The 16537-nt window shown below is 40.8% G+C and overlaps 1 protein-coding gene across 3 annotated transcripts in view; it reads right to left on the minus strand.

Moving 5' to 3' along the window:
- Positions 1 to 592: 592 nt before the first annotated feature.
- The window catches only part of FNDC1 (fibronectin type III domain containing 1), a 65091-nt gene continuing 49146 nt past the window's right edge, over positions 593 to 16537 (minus strand). For all 3 annotated transcript variants that reach the window (XM_051811070.1, XM_051811068.1, XM_051811071.1), the window contains 5 exons: positions 8963 to 9042; positions 6523 to 6552; positions 4170 to 4331; positions 3579 to 3701; positions 593 to 2155 (listed from right to left, as the gene is read on the minus strand). In XM_051811070.1, coding sequence (XP_051667030.1) covers positions 2040 to 2155; positions 3579 to 3701; positions 4170 to 4331; positions 6523 to 6552; positions 8963 to 9042 — 511 coding nt within the window. In that variant the 3' untranslated portion in view covers positions 593 to 2039. The remainder of the gene's footprint in view (positions 2156 to 3578; positions 3702 to 4169; positions 4332 to 6522; positions 6553 to 8962; positions 9043 to 16537) is intronic.

The raw sequence follows: 16537 nt of genomic DNA on the forward strand, positions 1-16537 counted from the left end.
TCTAGCACATAAACCACTCCCCAGCCTCAGTTTAGTATCAGCAGCAAGCTTGCTGATGGTGCACTCCACCTATTCACTCCATCCTATTGTCCAGGTCATTAGACTGTACTGGATCCAGCACTGGCCCCGGCACTGGCACTTGCAACCAGCGGTCATTTGGACTTTGCACTTTGAGCCTCAAAACGCAGCTAATTTCATATCCACCCTAAAGTCTAACTATCCAAGCCATATTCCAAGTGGGAGACCATGCCAAGCACCTTACACAAGCCAAAGTCTATGACATTCACTGTTCTCCCCTCTGCACAGAGGCACTCATCTCAACAAAGAATATGATCAGGCAGGTCAGGCATGATTTTCCATTGGTAACTCCATGATAACTGCTAACCATCTTCAAAACGGAACAACACATTCACACGCTTCCAGTCCCTTAGAAAAAGTTGACACTTACTCGTCTCCAAATGAGGACTTTTCAAAAGCTAACAATTTGTCACTTTGTCAGATTACATGACACAGATGACCAGAAAGGATGAAACAGAAGTGGAACCATGTATCATAGGTTTATTAGGGAAAAAAGTTATACTTCAAGACCATATATTTTGCACTGTACTGAAGAAAAAGTATGTGAGAATAATTAAAGTGTTAAAACCCAAATCACCATAAAAAAGAGAATGCTCTTTTAATCACTTTAGTACCTTTTTTGTCCCCATACAATTTAAAATAACTACAGGAAGAAACTCAAAAGCTGTTAGAACTACACTATATCTAAGCTGGAACAAGGGTGAGAGATGAACCAGAGAATGGATCAGTCCCCCAGGTATACCTTTTATTCATGTCAGCTTTTGCTTTATGGTTTGGTTGGAAGAAATTTCAGTAGTATTGCAAAGGAAGTGTATCCCAATTGTCCTTAGGCTGGACCATAGTCAAATGAGCTTCCTGCTAGTTGACTCCTGTGTTGGTGACTTGGGCTTCTTTTTGGAGCGCAAATAAGTTAAAAGCAGTTTCTAATTTGCAACTTACTCATCCTATGCCTCTGCACAGTAACGTGAAAGATACTGACAAGGAATAAATAACATACAAAATAAGATGAGAATGGATTGAAGAAAAGTTGCACTACAACTTTTAAATAGCAAAGGATAGGAAGTTTAACTGATGCTGATAAACTGCTGTGTATGTGTTTTTGCCGGACTAACAGTGCCACTCTAACATGGATAGAGGGGTAGATTCCCATTGAATGTCCAGTCCAAAGGCTGCCAAGGAAGTGAGACGCACATCTTTGATCAGTAATTCAAATGTTACATCAACAGTACTCACAAGAAGAATACAGCTCTTTCCTTGGTTAATATATTGTGCATAGCAATATCTCAAAGAATTAACAGCACCTTTTACATAAAAATTCCAAACATATTTATCTAGTGAACAAGAAAATCTCAGCATCTCTAAACAGTACTTTTGCAGATGTACAGTACTGTATTTATATAGATATAGATACACATATATCTCACAGTGAATTTACACTGTGATTGACCTGGTGATTAGTCCAGCAGTGGGTGAACCCACAGGGTAAGTCTTCAGGAGAATAAATTGCCTTTGGTGGGTGGCCAGTTACATGGCATGATTGCATAGGGGAGCCCCGCTGGGAGGAAAGGACAGTTTAGCATCCCATTAAGCAAGCACAGCATGCTTAGGTCGTTCCCGTAAGATATAAGAAACTTTCAAATTTTCATGGCTAATACAGTTCTGGTTTTCACAGGCTGCACATATTGCAAACTTCTCTCTGTGCCTTAAAGACACAGAAGGAAGGTAGGACACCAAACTTATATCCTATCCCTGCTTCCAAGCAGAAGTCAAGCAGCACCACAGATACAGGCTGGTAAAGGATGTTCATGTTTGGCTTCACGAGGGTTTCTTGAGCAGCTGGTTTTCACTGGTTTGCCTCATTTACCTTTCTTTTTTTTTTTCTTTTCCAAATCAGTTGCTCACAGTCCTCTGGTAGAAATAATTTGAAAAGCATGGTCTGCCTAAGACAGGAAAACAGACTGCTACCATTTTCCTGGGATGGGCACGCCACACTCATACCAGCCCACATAGTAGTAGGGTGTTGTGTATCCAATGTGTCCAAATGATACAGGTTCCTGGCGGTACTGGCGGTAGTACCCTGTCAGGAGAGAAACACCAATTTGTATTCCACAACAAAGACACAGTAATTTAACAAGAGTAACAGATGCAGCGAGAGTCAATCTCACAACTCAAATGAAAACTTAAAAATGGTCTGGTAGGCAATTATGTCAAAAGGGTATTGGCTAGCCCTGGTATTTGGTCTAGATCTTTCTTGAATGATCTAATTCTGGTCCTTCATATTTCTTGCAGCTTTGACTGGTTTTACTGCTCAAAATCTCTTTAACTATTGTGTAATGCTATGGTCTGCCAAAGAGCTTCTGCCTTTAACCCCAAAAGGTGGGCATATTTCAGCTGTGTTTATGAAGTTTCTAAGTCAGTTTAAATACATAAAGGACTCGGGTAAAAAAATACCATCAAATCATATTATCTCACAGGGCTTCAGGAAGTGTCAGCTTTTCAAAAAACAAAAAGGTATCATTTCATGCAGTAAATATTGAGTTAAGCCCTCCCTTCCCCTTTTTCTTCATCTGCAGAAAGAATGTGACTGCTTAAAGCATTAGAAGAGGTGCAGCATTCTTGTTCACATAGCTCGTGCATTGGAACATCTGAAATATTCATAGCTTGTGCCAATAATATAACTTTTGCGTGCTCTCTATCTCTGTCTCCTAGACCTAGTTATACACATCTGGATTAATCATCCTTCTTCTGAACTGAGAAATACACTGCTTCCCAGTGATATATTAGTATCAGTGACTTTTTCAGTTTCTTCCTGGTAACGCCACCATCAAAAGAATATCAACAAATAATTTAACATAGAAACCATTAACGCTAACTGAATAACTTAAACCAACAGACTTACTGAAAAGATTGGCTGACTTTCATGATTGGTTTAATTTTGTGAAGCAAGTTGTCGCCTTCCTGGTTACATGAGCTGAGCAGTTTACTCAGAAGAACTCCTTCAAGGTAAGAATTTTCACTCAGAGAGAGTTATCTACCAGGCCAGAATAAAACTACTGACCTTAAGTCACTAGACATACTCATTCGTGCTTTGCATTGAGCGAACTGGTTAGAAACCATTCACAAAAGCTATATTTGCAAAGATGTTGCTGGTTCTTCTTGGCACGTGGAAGAGTTTTTGTACCTCAGTTCAATGAGGCAGGTCTTATCATTAAGAGAAACATTTCACAGACCTATACGATTGTTTCTTTCTGTCTTTGCATTTTGTTCCTGTAAAGTATTTGCCTTATACACCCCTCTCTTTCTGTCTGCCTCTCTTTCTCCACCATCAAGCTGTCTGGGACTTTTATAACCTGTTTTCACCTACTGCATCAGCTGGACTATTCAAGAGAGCTGCCAGCAGCTGTGAACAGCGCTCCACTCTGTGCTCTGTTCCGTACCCCTTAATCCTACAGATGGGATGACAGGCACCTGGCCAGCATCCCATTCCCCCACTGCTGTACCTCGGATGGTGGGCAGGGCTTCAATGTACGACTGAGGTCCTGTTCTTCCATCCAGGTGTGAATCCACGAATTGGCAGTGGTCCTCGCCCCTTCCCCAGCTATCCCCAATGCTGTAGAAGGTGTCTGAAGGGTGATACAGACAGATTACTTAACTCAGCAATACTTTTGTTTGGGATGCTCTTTGCCACCAGGAAAATAGACGCGGAAGAAAGCAGGAGGAATGTTACAGTGAAAAACACAGTATTACCAATAAGCAAACAGTGGCTGGAAAGAGAGAGAATGCTACCTTCAGAGTATTGAAGAAGAAATTATGGAAAATAAATGGATTACAGCTCCATAAGGAGTAGACCCTATTTTGCAAGTCCATGGGCCCTGTACCATAGGTGATGGGTGGAGAGAATTTCAACTATACTAGTCATTTGAATATATCATGTGAAAGTAAATACACCCATATAAGCATTAGCATTAATTCTTCTCAAGAGAAGGACTCCCACAGAGCCGTCACACAATTCTTTCACATATAAAATGAAGAAAGTGAGAAGACAGAGATGGCAAGTAATCATATATCAAGAAATTAATCTTGGTGCCTACCTTTCAGATCATCACTGAGGTAAATTTTATACCTTAAGGAGTTGCAAAGAACCACTCCTACAAACTTGCGGTACCAAGTTCGTTTCACATACTGCTTGCCAGTGCAGTCTGAGTAGGTGGGGTCATATTTAAAAGTGAATGGGATCCAGATAGGCTCACCGCCTTGGGGAAAATAATAAATTCCACATTAGAGACAGACTTCAGCATTTCAATCTGAGTTTTGCTGAGGTTAACATTTAACAATATGTTTTACAAGACACACTGCAGTAGATTAATGCATAACTTTTCTATATCCAGAAATATTATTTCAAGAACAAATACTGTCAAAAAAAGAGAAGAGAGGGACTTGATTAAATCCATTCTAGGCAGTAGACAACTGTTAAATTGATTAAAAAACATGATTTCATGTACTGAACTACAGCTTTAAGTAAACAGTCTCATTCGTTTTAATAAGAATTCTTCTTTACCTAGTATTACAGTTTCTTTCCTCAACATGGCCTGATCTCAGCTCTGACAGTGACTTGCATTTTAAGACTAAGTACAAAACTTAACCCTATTACTGAAGAACAGATGTTAAGAATTCTGTGGTAACAGCCTGAGATGTGATTCTTGCTATCTGGTTAAAAAGATCATATCACAAATGTACTTTTCTGTTTTGTTTCTCAAATTACATCAAAATAGATGAGTTTTCAAAACAAACAAGCAAGATCTTTCCTGAGGAACTCTGTTCAGAGCACTGCTGCAGAGGAGAATGCTTAATTGTATTGCAAAAGACTAAATATTCCTACTGCCTTACCTAAATGTTTGTTTTATACTAGACAAGACAATATAATTTATTTTGAAATTGCTGTTGTAGTAATGTATACAGAACGATACAAAAAGTTTCCAATTTGATAACTGGTATTTTTGTCTCTAGCTACAGCACAAAGCCCTGATTTTACTGTGCTATTTTGAGGTGGTTTACAAATGAGATTGAAAGTTTTTTTCTGTTAGTCATTCTTCCTCCCTCTCACTAGGCACATAGTCCAAATCCTGCAAACACTATCATGTGATCAGCAATCCTTAAAACTCCACTGGTGTGAATAGAAACGTTAACTGTACCGATTTTACTCAGCCACACAGTGAAGGGATTACAGGATTTTAGCCACAGATTTATCTTTAGAATAAAACAGTAAACTATTTCTTGGATGCAATTTTATTGCTGTGAATAATCTGCTTTTGTCCATCACTTTTGCCCACCTCCAAAAATCCTGAAGGATAAACTTAGCATGACCTGTAAGAGCTGCATTGAATGTTCAGAATCTCTTAATTTCCACAAGTTCCCAGAGCTCTGCCATCTCTTTTTGGTCTGTCTTTACTACTGCAGCCACACGAAGTATTTTCTCTTTGTCCAGTTGGAGAAGAAACTACAAGTGCAAAAGCCATCACCTTCCAAAGCCTCCATTCTTTGAACAGACCAACAAAGTAATGGATAGCAAAAAAGCTGAAGGTGTCTGGAAAGGTCACCACTCTCAGAGGCTTCTCACACTGACTGCCAGAGACATAGCGTGCTCTGCAATACCTGTGCATCATCAGAGACTTCTGAGAGGACACAGTAAAAAAAACCCAAGTAAAATAAAACAGAGAAGGAAGGGAAATGCTGGACACTATTTTCATAAACACTGTAGTAAAAAAGCCCCAGAACCAAGCATTTTAATTGCTTAGGAAAGCTGACAGAGTATAGTGTATAATAACTATGAGGGTTTCTTTTCCTGCATCTCTTCTGAGGGCATGTACTGCCTGGGGTTACCCTACCAATGTTCACATCAGCAAGGTTAGTCCCAGCACCAGAAAATCAGATCTTCTGATTAGGGGCTGAACTAGCTTACTGCAAATTTGGAAACAGCTCAACAACCTGGAAAGCTCATCAGCTTTGTAGCATATCATTTGGGTCAGTAGCAAATCCGAGTTTTTTAGCATTTATAAGGGCATGATGACTTGTATAGATGAGCATAAGAACTAGAGAGACAAAAACCTGATGCTGCTATTCAAGCTATGCTTAGGCAACTGAAGGGCACAGATACAGAAGCAATAGAGTTTAATGCTTAATACTAAGTAATTTAAGCCTTTGTACCAGGCAGAAAGATGGTCTAAAATCAAATGCTTATTTGAACATAGCTTTACAAGATTTCTTTTCAGAAAACAGAATAAGGGGTCCTAAGACAAAAAATGTTTTGTGAATTAGTCCCATGAATTACTACCTGCTTAAAACTGTAACTAAAACTGCATGTTTAAATGTTTCTAACTTCTATATTCTAACTGTTTTGCACAAATTTTATGCACTTCATGAAAGAAACAACAGAGTAAGACTTACCAGGTGGTCTGACAATGAGAAGAGGATTGTCTAGAAGAATAAAACAAATAAAAAATTTAGTATTTTTTTTCCAATTCTGGTTTTATAATATGAAACATACAGTCACTCAAGAGGATGACAGTACAGCATACATAACTACATTATGAATGTGGGACTTACATTGTCTTTTCAATTTGCAGACCTAACGTGTGTTTGTTATTCTGCTGTTTCCTCAGTTAATGAAATTTGCCACAGGATTGTATATTTATTTTGATACTGTAAAAACTCTATTGAGATTAGTATCAAAGTCCAAAGCCAGCTTTGAAACATTTCCTCTTCTCAGAAGGTCCTCAGAGCAGGAAGACATTTTCACTGTACACTTCTGAACTAATACTGGGCCTGTCCTCCAACAGGAAATATAACCTAACTCTTGCATGCAAACCTCGGTCTCAGACATCCATCATGTTCAGCACAGTTCTTCAGTGCTATTCATAAATACGTGAAATTTATAATTTTAATCCTTTTTATCATAGTGGCAGAAATTTTTGAGGAGCTCGCTGGGCAGTGCAATGTGCAGTGTCCACTCCCTCAGGAGCTTCTTGCTTGAAATACTCTTTAAATAAAGAAAGATGGAGTAAGGATAACAAAATAACATGATCTGATGCATTAGCTTCTCTGTATTCATTACACTGTAGTTTCTATCATCTCTTACTGTACACAAAATACCCAAAGAAAAAGCATGGTGGTTGTCTACTAATGGGGAAGAAAAATTCTAGGAAGTTTTAAAAGTTTGATAAAAGAGATCAATGGGTTTCTGCTCTCTTCAATGTGTTACTAGGGGCGAGATTGAACATTTTCAATAAGCTGCTTGATCCTATGATGGCATTCTTTACTGAATATTCCCATCAGCTCAAACCTTATAGTTGCATTAGAAGAGGACTCTGAATTAGCGATTACTTTCTCTTATGACCTATTCCATCACTGTAACTATACCACCTGGTTTTGCATTTAACAACTGTTTTTGTACTTATGCTACCTTATGGAGAGCCACCTTTGGCTACATGACAAACAAAAGATCAGTGCTACAAACAAAACTTGAAATTTGGTGTACTTAACATGTTAAAGCTCATTGATTTTGGATGGGAAAACTAGGCATTCAGACCCATAGACTGGTAGCCAGCTAATCAGGAAAACAATCTGCAAGATACAGCACAGAATCAAAGAATCATAGAATCATTTAAGTTTGAAAAGACCTTTAAGGATCACTGAGTCCAACCGTTAACTCAGCAGTGCCAAGAGCTCCACTAAACCATATCCCTAAGTGCCATATCTACACGTCTTTTAAATAGCTCCAGGGATGGGCATTCCACCACTTCCCTGGGCAGCCTGTTCTAGGTTCCAGTCTGCTGACAGCCCTTCTCTGGACATGCTTCAGCACCTCAGAGTGAGGGTGGCCACCCTTCAGTGAGGGGCCCAGAACTGGACACAGCACTTGAGGTGCAGCCTCACCAGTGCCGAACGGGGGGGCACAATCACCTCCCTGATCCTGCTGGCCACACTATTGCTGATACAAGCCAGCACGCCATTGACCTTCTTGGCCACCCGCGCAATATTAAATATTATGCTTGGATTTATACTTGAGCTTCTTACTCCTTTAATGAAAATCTGAACATGTTACCATTTTCTTATCTTGCATTTTTGTCTCCCTTCTGTGATGACTTACTTGCACAGTTCTTAGTGGAGCTTCTGAAGTGAGCACTACAGAGTGAAGTCAAATGAGCAAAGGCAGAGACTGCAGAAGCCCCATGTTGTTAAAAGGGCAAAATTTGCAAGAAACAACAGACCTTTCACTGAAGTAAAGACTGAAAAATTTGTCCTTTATTATTTAGTGAAGCCATTGGCCTCTGGCTTGATGGAAGTAGAAGAAGAAGAAATGGGCAAAAATAGCTCATTTAACATACTATTTTTAGAAGAGGGTGTTGCTCTTGAATGTACTATTAGCCCTGTGAAAGAGCAGCATGCCTTGTCAAAAAAAAAGAGCAGAGAATTTTGTCTGTCTGATGGAACTGTTGCCTTCTATATTTCTTCCAGAGACAACTGCTTCCAACTGTTTAGCTGTTCACAATTAGGAAACTACTTTACTAAATGTTGGTCAATCTATCAAAGATATTAAGCTTCCCATTGCTTCTGTATTGTTGAACATTAGTATTCTTGTGTATTTAAAATTCAGCCTCCTGTTCGTCCAGAGTTCACTTTATTGTCATTTACATTTTAATAGTGGCATTAGGAGTGCATATTATTTTCCTGGCTTAACTGAAAACAAATAATTAAAGTAAAAAAAAAATTCAAAGCAGCAACATCAGGATAATCACCATTATTAGCATGCTGGTTTCAGTCATTGCCTTGCTACATCTCTTATTAAAAATTCAATTTAGAGATGAAAATAAAAAGCAAACCATACCAGATTCTGTGATAAATGAGACAGAAGAGCTAACAGGTCCATAACCAAAGGGATTCTTTGCCTGGACTTTAAAATAATACCTGAAACAAAAAGAGAAGGGAAATAAGATGAAAACAGATCCCAGTGCAACGGCTAAATTATAAGTAATTTAAAACAGAGTAAGAATCAAAACAGCAGAACAGCGTCGAGTGTCCTTTTCGTTAAATGCAGTTGGATACTGAGCCAGGGTATGAGCTGGCTGTTACAGACAAATGTCTTCTTTTTGCAATTGCTCCCATGCATATTTTTGGATCATTTATTTATATATCATCGCCCTTCCAAAAACTACATACAACTATATCCACTTTCTATGAAACAACTGGTAGCAAAAGACTAAAAGAAAAAATTGCAAGGAAATCAAATTCTGATCTCAGGAATAGTTTTAAACCAGACCAACTCCTAGGAAAGTAGTGATGTAAACTGCAAACTGAAACTGGATCAGATTTATATGTGATCAGAAACTAAGCTTTTAACCCTTGTGTCAAAGGTCCAGCAGCATTAAGATCACAATACTTGAGTAATATAAGGCAGCATCACATGTTGCCTTATTGATTCTCCCAAAGTTTTTAAATCACAGGCTTAAGTCAAAGCACATGACTCACCACTAGAACTCCATTCTTTGCTCGACAGAAGCAAAATTATCCTCACCCTTAGAGAAAAATATGTGTAAGCACATTTTAGTTCATTTCCAAATACAATGATTTTTAGTTGATGCCTGCCCTGTCATTTTTTCCCCAGATTAATGTTTTCTTTTCCTTTTATATTTGTACCAGTCCAGCAGAAACCAGTTAGAATGAAAGATTACTGTAAAAATTTCCAGCACAGCATTTTTTAAATTCCTGAGTTTAGGTTTTTCTTTCTTTCCCCCTTGCTCAAGTTCATTCTTGTAAAGAAATTAATAAAACATAAAAAATTACTGTGCCTCTGTAATATCCACATCTCATTCGGATCTTAATTTAGACTCTCACCCAAAAGTAGACATCTTCAAAAGATCTATATATGACCCACATAACAGGTCAAGTGATTACTTGCATGGATGGTTGCCACCAATGGCTGGATTACCTTACATGAAGATATCCTGAGTGGCTGGCCTGATGCACCTCAGTTTGGGAAAGGGAGCCTGCTTCATTAAATATATCAGGCTGCTCTTGGTGGTGAAGCTCTCCCCATCCTGCACAAAAAACTGCCAGTGCTGGTTCTCTTGCATGGGCCACACTGGGCTGAGACATGATGCTTATACTTTACAGTCTCCCATGCATTAGGAAGATCCAATACAATTCTGTTGCAAGAACTTGGCTGGTTTTAGTCTGCCACTCAATTTTTACGATGTGCACTTTCCTGTACCATCAGTTGTATCTTAGCCACAGAACAGAGCCTGGAGGTCACTCCTGAAAGAGCCCTCTCTGGCCTAAGCACCAGCTAAGCACGTAGGAAATTATTCATAACAATAAACCGGAGGTGACATGGTTGAACCAGCCCTTTGGCAAAGGTGACTGCCTTTTTTTCACAGAATCACAGAATCAACCAGGTTGGAAAAGACCTCTGAGATCATCGAGTCCAACCTATGACCTAACACCACCCTGTCAACTAGACCATGGCACTGAGTGCCACATCCAGTCTCTTCTTGAATACCTCCATGGACGGTGAATCCACCACCTCCCTGGGCAGCCCATTCCAATGTCTGATCACTCTCTCTGTAAAAAATTTCTTCCTAATATCCAACCTAAACCTCCCCTGGCACAGCTTAAGCCCGTGCCCTCTTGTCCTACTGCTGGTTGCCTGGGAAAAGAGACTGACCCCCATCTCACTCCAGCCTCCTTTCAGGTAGTTGTAGGGAGTGATGAGGTCTCCCCTGAGCCTCCTCTTCTCCAGGCTAAACAACCCCAGCTCCCTCAGCCTCTCCTCATAGGGCCTGTGTTCCACTGCCTTCGCCAGCCTCACTGTCCTCTGGACACTCTCCAGCACGTCAGTGCCCTTCCTAAACTGAGGGGCCCAGAACTGGACACAGTACTCAAGGTGTGGCCTAACTAGTGCTGAGTACAGGGGCAGAATCACTGCCCTGGTCCTGCTGGCCACACTATTCCTGATACATTAAAAGAAATATTTTTTATCAAGTAAGGTGAACTGCTTTGCCTCAAAATCAAACTGATCTTTATGAAAAGGTTTAAAAGATGTGCAAGTAACGCCCTTCTGTCTTCATCAGAAGGGTGGTAGTCACATGAACACTGGGTTTTGCCATGAAGCAAGATGGTTATCTCCAGGATATGGGCCAGGACATCTTCTTGTTTACTCCTTAAAAATTACAAGTGGCTTGTCTAGGTGAAATCAATGCAGGAATTGAAATATTCTCGACTTCATCCATGGCACCAGATTTACCTTGCACCTATGTCAGACCTGGAGCACATGCATGGTCAGACTCTCTGTGGGACAATTTCCCATGTCTGCATGGGGGACGTGTCCCCTGTCCCTACTGTGTCCTGCAGCTGATACCAGAAAACTACTCCATTTCTGCTTTCTTCAGACAGTTCTGCCTTTAATGAATGACTATATGATGTTCACAAACAACTCACAGCTTTCTTTAAAAGAGAACGCATGATGAGGCAAAAAGAAAACAACAGAATTTAGCAGAATAAATAGCAGAATTTAGCAGTTAAATAGTAAAATTTAGTAAGGCTGTGCTTTTTGCTCATGCCTAGCACAATCCTCTTGCTGGCAGAAAAATTTCCCCCTGGTTTTAACTACTGACCTTGCTTTTTGTATAAAAGAGTGTTTAGCATGGCTGGGGAAAGAGGACAGGGAAGGCAAAAAACCTCCCATGTGCTCCCCCACTTCTGGACACCTGAGCAGAGCATGGCAGCCTGAGCTCTGCTTTAATCCAACATTGCCAGTGTTCTCATGGGGCACCTGCACCCATCCATACCTCCTTCACCCACTAGCACTTTTTCCACCCGGACTGGGACAGGAGCGAGCAGCACAAGCAAGACCACGGGAATGGGACACAGCGCAGTGATTCCTCATGCTGGCTCATGAAACAGTCACAACACAGCACCAAGCTTAACTGACTTAACTCAGTACCTGCTCTAAATACTTCAGAAGAGCAGGAGAAAAATGTTTTCCAGCTTACACCTCTTCCATGATGCTTCAAAACATAGTGGAAACATCTATATCTATGTCTGATGTCCCACTGCTTCCAAAGTAGTATAATTACATACCACCTTTGCAACACGGTGGCACCTTCTGAGCAACCCTTTCAATGCACTTAATTTATGTGTATTAATGGCAGCTTCAAACCATTCCCATCAGATATATGAGTGTGATGATCCACCTCTGAAACTGGAGAGAAAGCAGCCCAAGAACTCTGTGCTCCTATTTAAGTAGAGAAAAACATGCAGTTTTGTATCTAGTGTGTAATGCAGGAACTGATTACCTATGGAGTCGGGACAACTGTGCATTCAGCTGTCCTGTTACATACAGAGAAGCCCATCTGGGACACAGAATTGTTCAAGCTCCTGCCTGACTGTCTAAAAAAAAAAAAAATCGGCGATGAAGTTATGAGCACATTTTTCTTCACAAATTGGAAAATTGGTTTCTAAGCCTTTATATACACAAGAAGCCTCTAGTCGTGCCAGAAAGAGAGCCAGGTCTCATGACTTACTGACCTGTGATTTAGACATAGACATTGCTATGATTGCTGTATTAAGAACATCAATAAAATAATGCAGTCAGGATACATTTCTTTCTCAGACATGACAAATAATAAAGAAATTGCCAAAGCCTTTCTAGGTCCAGGAATCTGACATTTGCATTAGTCAGAATCCTTCAGCTGATGACTTTGCCAGGAAATCTCAAATCAGTATAACTCCACTGGTTTTCATCACATAAATACATGAAAAAAATTTATAATATATAATTTGATTGAGCTTTGTTTACACTTTGCATAGGCAGAACTGCAATTAATTGTTACCAATAGGCACAGAAGAATCACAACTGCCACAGATGGAGTACCATTTGTTGTTCATTCTCAAAACAGACCAGAAAAAAGCTTTTCCTCCTAAGAGTAAAGTTCCTTTGAGATTTTATTTACCAGTTCTACTGATATGTCAAGAAAGGACACAGTAAACTGTAACGGGGCAATGAATTTGTAATATTTTTATTCATTTAGACTATATGATTAATTGTTCACCAAACCTGTCACTTGGAGCAAAATTATTTTATGACTTAATTCAAGATGTCTCCCTTCTCTGGGAATTAAACAGTTGGCACTCGCAGAACAAAGTGAGCTAATCACTTAGCATGGTAATTAGAGAAGCAGCTTTTAAAAAAAAATTAGTTAGCTGTAAATTCCTTTTTCCAGAGGCATGCCTGCATGGATTGCCAGCCCTGCACTCCATCCAGCGGCAGGCTGAGATGCCAGCCGGGGATGTCAGCCAGCCATAGTGTGCACAGCGGCACTGTCCACACATGCTGCAGGTGGCAGGGCAGGAGCCATAGCACCATGACCATGTGCCAGCCACGAGGATGGTGGAATGGCTGCTGCTGGACCTCCAGCAGTGCTGGGTGATAGCCAGGGTGGATGCACAGAGGGTATGCAGGCAGAGCACATGGCTTCTACCTGCGTGAGGGAAACTGGCATGCCCAACCCAGTGACTGGGAGGGACAGACATGTGCTGCTACCCAGGAAGGGTAGGGGACAAGCCAATGTGACAGCACCCCATAGATCCCCTGTCCAGCAGGAGCAGTGGATGAGGGGAAAAAGAGGCTGGGAGGGAATCAGGAAGGACAGCTTTCTCCCCATGGCAGAGGCTAAAATCCTCCTCCTACAACTGCACCATCCCTTTCAGATAAAAGACACTTAAATCAGCTGCCCGCAGGTTCACAGGATAGTGCAAAGTGTCTCCCTACATAAAAAATGGCCCAGCATTACATCTCTCATGAATAGTTACAACAAATATTATAATAAGACAGTAGAGTCGAGGTGGAACAGGACCTTCCAACACAGCAAGTGTGAGGCATGTATGTGCCACACAGGTCTACCATTTGCACATCTTAGACATCTTAGCTCTTCTGTGCTGCCCTGGTGGCACACAGCAGCCAGCTGTGTTTGATGATGCTTGTTGGTTGATGAAGCTTGTGGCTTTGCTTTAACAGAGATACAGAAAGGAAACAGAAATTTCTGGTGCGTCTGGACAGAAGACCCAGGCTCTGTTTGCAGTTGTGAGCCCTGAGTAAATGTATGAGAACCTCCTATGTACAACACTGGAATTGGTAGCAGGCACTATGGGATCGAAGTGTTCCCAGATGAAACACAACCCAAGTGGACAGGGAAAAAGATTTCATGAGACATGGAGATATGGTGGTAAACGACAGTGTTTTAAATCATGACACTCCCATCAGGCAGTGACACAGGTTTCCTGAAAAAAGGCAGGAAAAAGTCTAAACATGCTCAAGAAGGAGACTGAAATGTTCATGGCAGGGATTATAATGTTTGTGACTGTGGATTTAGTGGTTGAGCAGATGCTGTCCAGCCCTTTGCACCATCTTCTGTGACAGCTGAGAATTAAGGTTAGGGAAGAGACATTGTCAAAACTACTGTTTTAAAGATTTATCAAGGTTTAAAGTAATTTTAGTGTTTACAATCACACATCACAAGGAAGCAGTTCCTGTGCCCACTGAAGCTGACCAGAGTTTCACTAATGGAAAAACTTCCCCTTCTCAAATGGGGTCAGACCAGTCCTCAGAAGAAAACTTATGACACAGATTAAACAGAGATTTCCGTTTTGTTTGTAAAACCTAAACACCAGGCAAATGTTTTCCAGGATATGGTGAAAGCTTCAAATCTTCTCTGGGGCTGACTTCAGCCAAGATGCCAACTCGTTTCTCATACACTGCACATGCCACAAAATTGCACCACCCATAGGCCCTTGTGGGACGCCCAGCAGCCAAGAGCATCTTACAGTAAATCTGACTGAATCTGAGATTTCTCACAAAATACACTAACAATGCAAACACAAAATTTTTAGACTAACCTCAGTTTTCATCCCATATTTTCTTAATTAGGCATGGGGTCTTTTTGCAGTGGTTAGGGAGTTATTTTTAAGATAGAAAGTATTCAATCAATTCAGTCTGTGGATTTGGAGAATGCAAATGAGACTGGCTGATACACACAATTTCTCTGTTATAAAGATCCCTCCTTCTCCACCACAGATCCCACATGAAGCCTTTATTGCCTTTCAAGAGCATGTAACAGGGACCAATGGATTATACCATTTTCAGGAAGGTGCTGGGGAAACAATATGCCTAAATAAATAGCACTTGCTTGAACCTCCCTACACTGAAACAGAACCTTAACATTCAACAGGACAGTCACTACGTTCATGGAGATGCATGAACATATAACCTTGCTGTTCCTATAAAACTCCATTCAAATACAGAAAAATTGTGAACTTCTGAAGCCTGGAGTTAATGTACATCTCATCAAATGAGTCACAGGTTGGTAGCTCAGCTCCCACCAATTCCCCTACATTGAGCATTGCCAGGACAGAAGCTGCAGAACTCCTGTGAGCTTTCGCTGCAACCACTCCTTCTGGTGACCTGGAGCCCTTTAAGTGTTGGGTATGAGAAGCAGAGAGTTATCTCTGGCCTTCAACACTGTCCTTGGGGCATCAGGAGAGGGAGATTTGACTGAGAGTCTGAAGAGGTGAGGAACTGCAGCTGGAAAGGGGGAAATGGCACAGAAGCAAGAGATGGAGGGTCCGCCTGGAGAAGCTGCGGTGTCAAAACAATGCCTCCCTGGCCTGCATGGGGGACAAGGTAAGAGTGGAGGAGTGTATACTGATGAAGGGGAAAAGGGCTGGGGATATAGAGGAGTCTGGGATGTGGAGGAAGGAACTAGCAGCAAGAGGAGAGTCGTTTAGGGAAAGGGTGTCTTCAAGTCACAAGGACATGGATGTACAAAGGCAGGAACTGCAACTGCTTCCACCACTACCTAGGAACAGTGTTTAGGAGATCTCAAACCTCTTCCATCCTGTTATAACAGGTGAAAACCACAGATAAACTGTGTCAAATACCACCTTCCATACATTTGTAGCTACAATGTTTTGTAATGAGAGCACTAGCAGATGTAGAGCATATAACTGAAGCTCTCTACTGTGAAATAATTTTGCCTTAACAGATCATGAACAACCCTAAAAGGCTTTCATTAAGCTCTAGATTATTAATCTTCAGAATAAGTGGTCTTTTTTTATCTCTTGGATATATAAGAATAGGGCTCATGAAGCATATGACTGACAGTATGATAGACAAAACAGGAAAGGATAAGACGGCAAAGTTTTCCTGAATTTCAGACTCAGAATTTGAAAGAGAAGTCTGAAAGACACCAAGCATCTCTCAAAAGAAGTAATTTTAATGCAGTCCCTTTGTGGCCATTTACTTCCCACCCAATTCCCACGAATTATTCCAATATCAGGCAAAGCATGCATTCTTGTTCTACCATTTCATTGAGATCTTTTGCAAGATGCAGACCTAAATCTCCTGCCA

This window comes from Manacus candei, unplaced genomic scaffold (genome assembly GCF_025592945.1).
Source record: "Manacus candei isolate 608988 ecotype Guabito, Panama unplaced genomic scaffold, ASM2559294v1 h1tg000081l, whole genome shotgun sequence".
Classification (NCBI taxonomy): Eukaryota; Metazoa; Chordata; class Aves; order Passeriformes; family Pipridae; genus Manacus; species Manacus candei.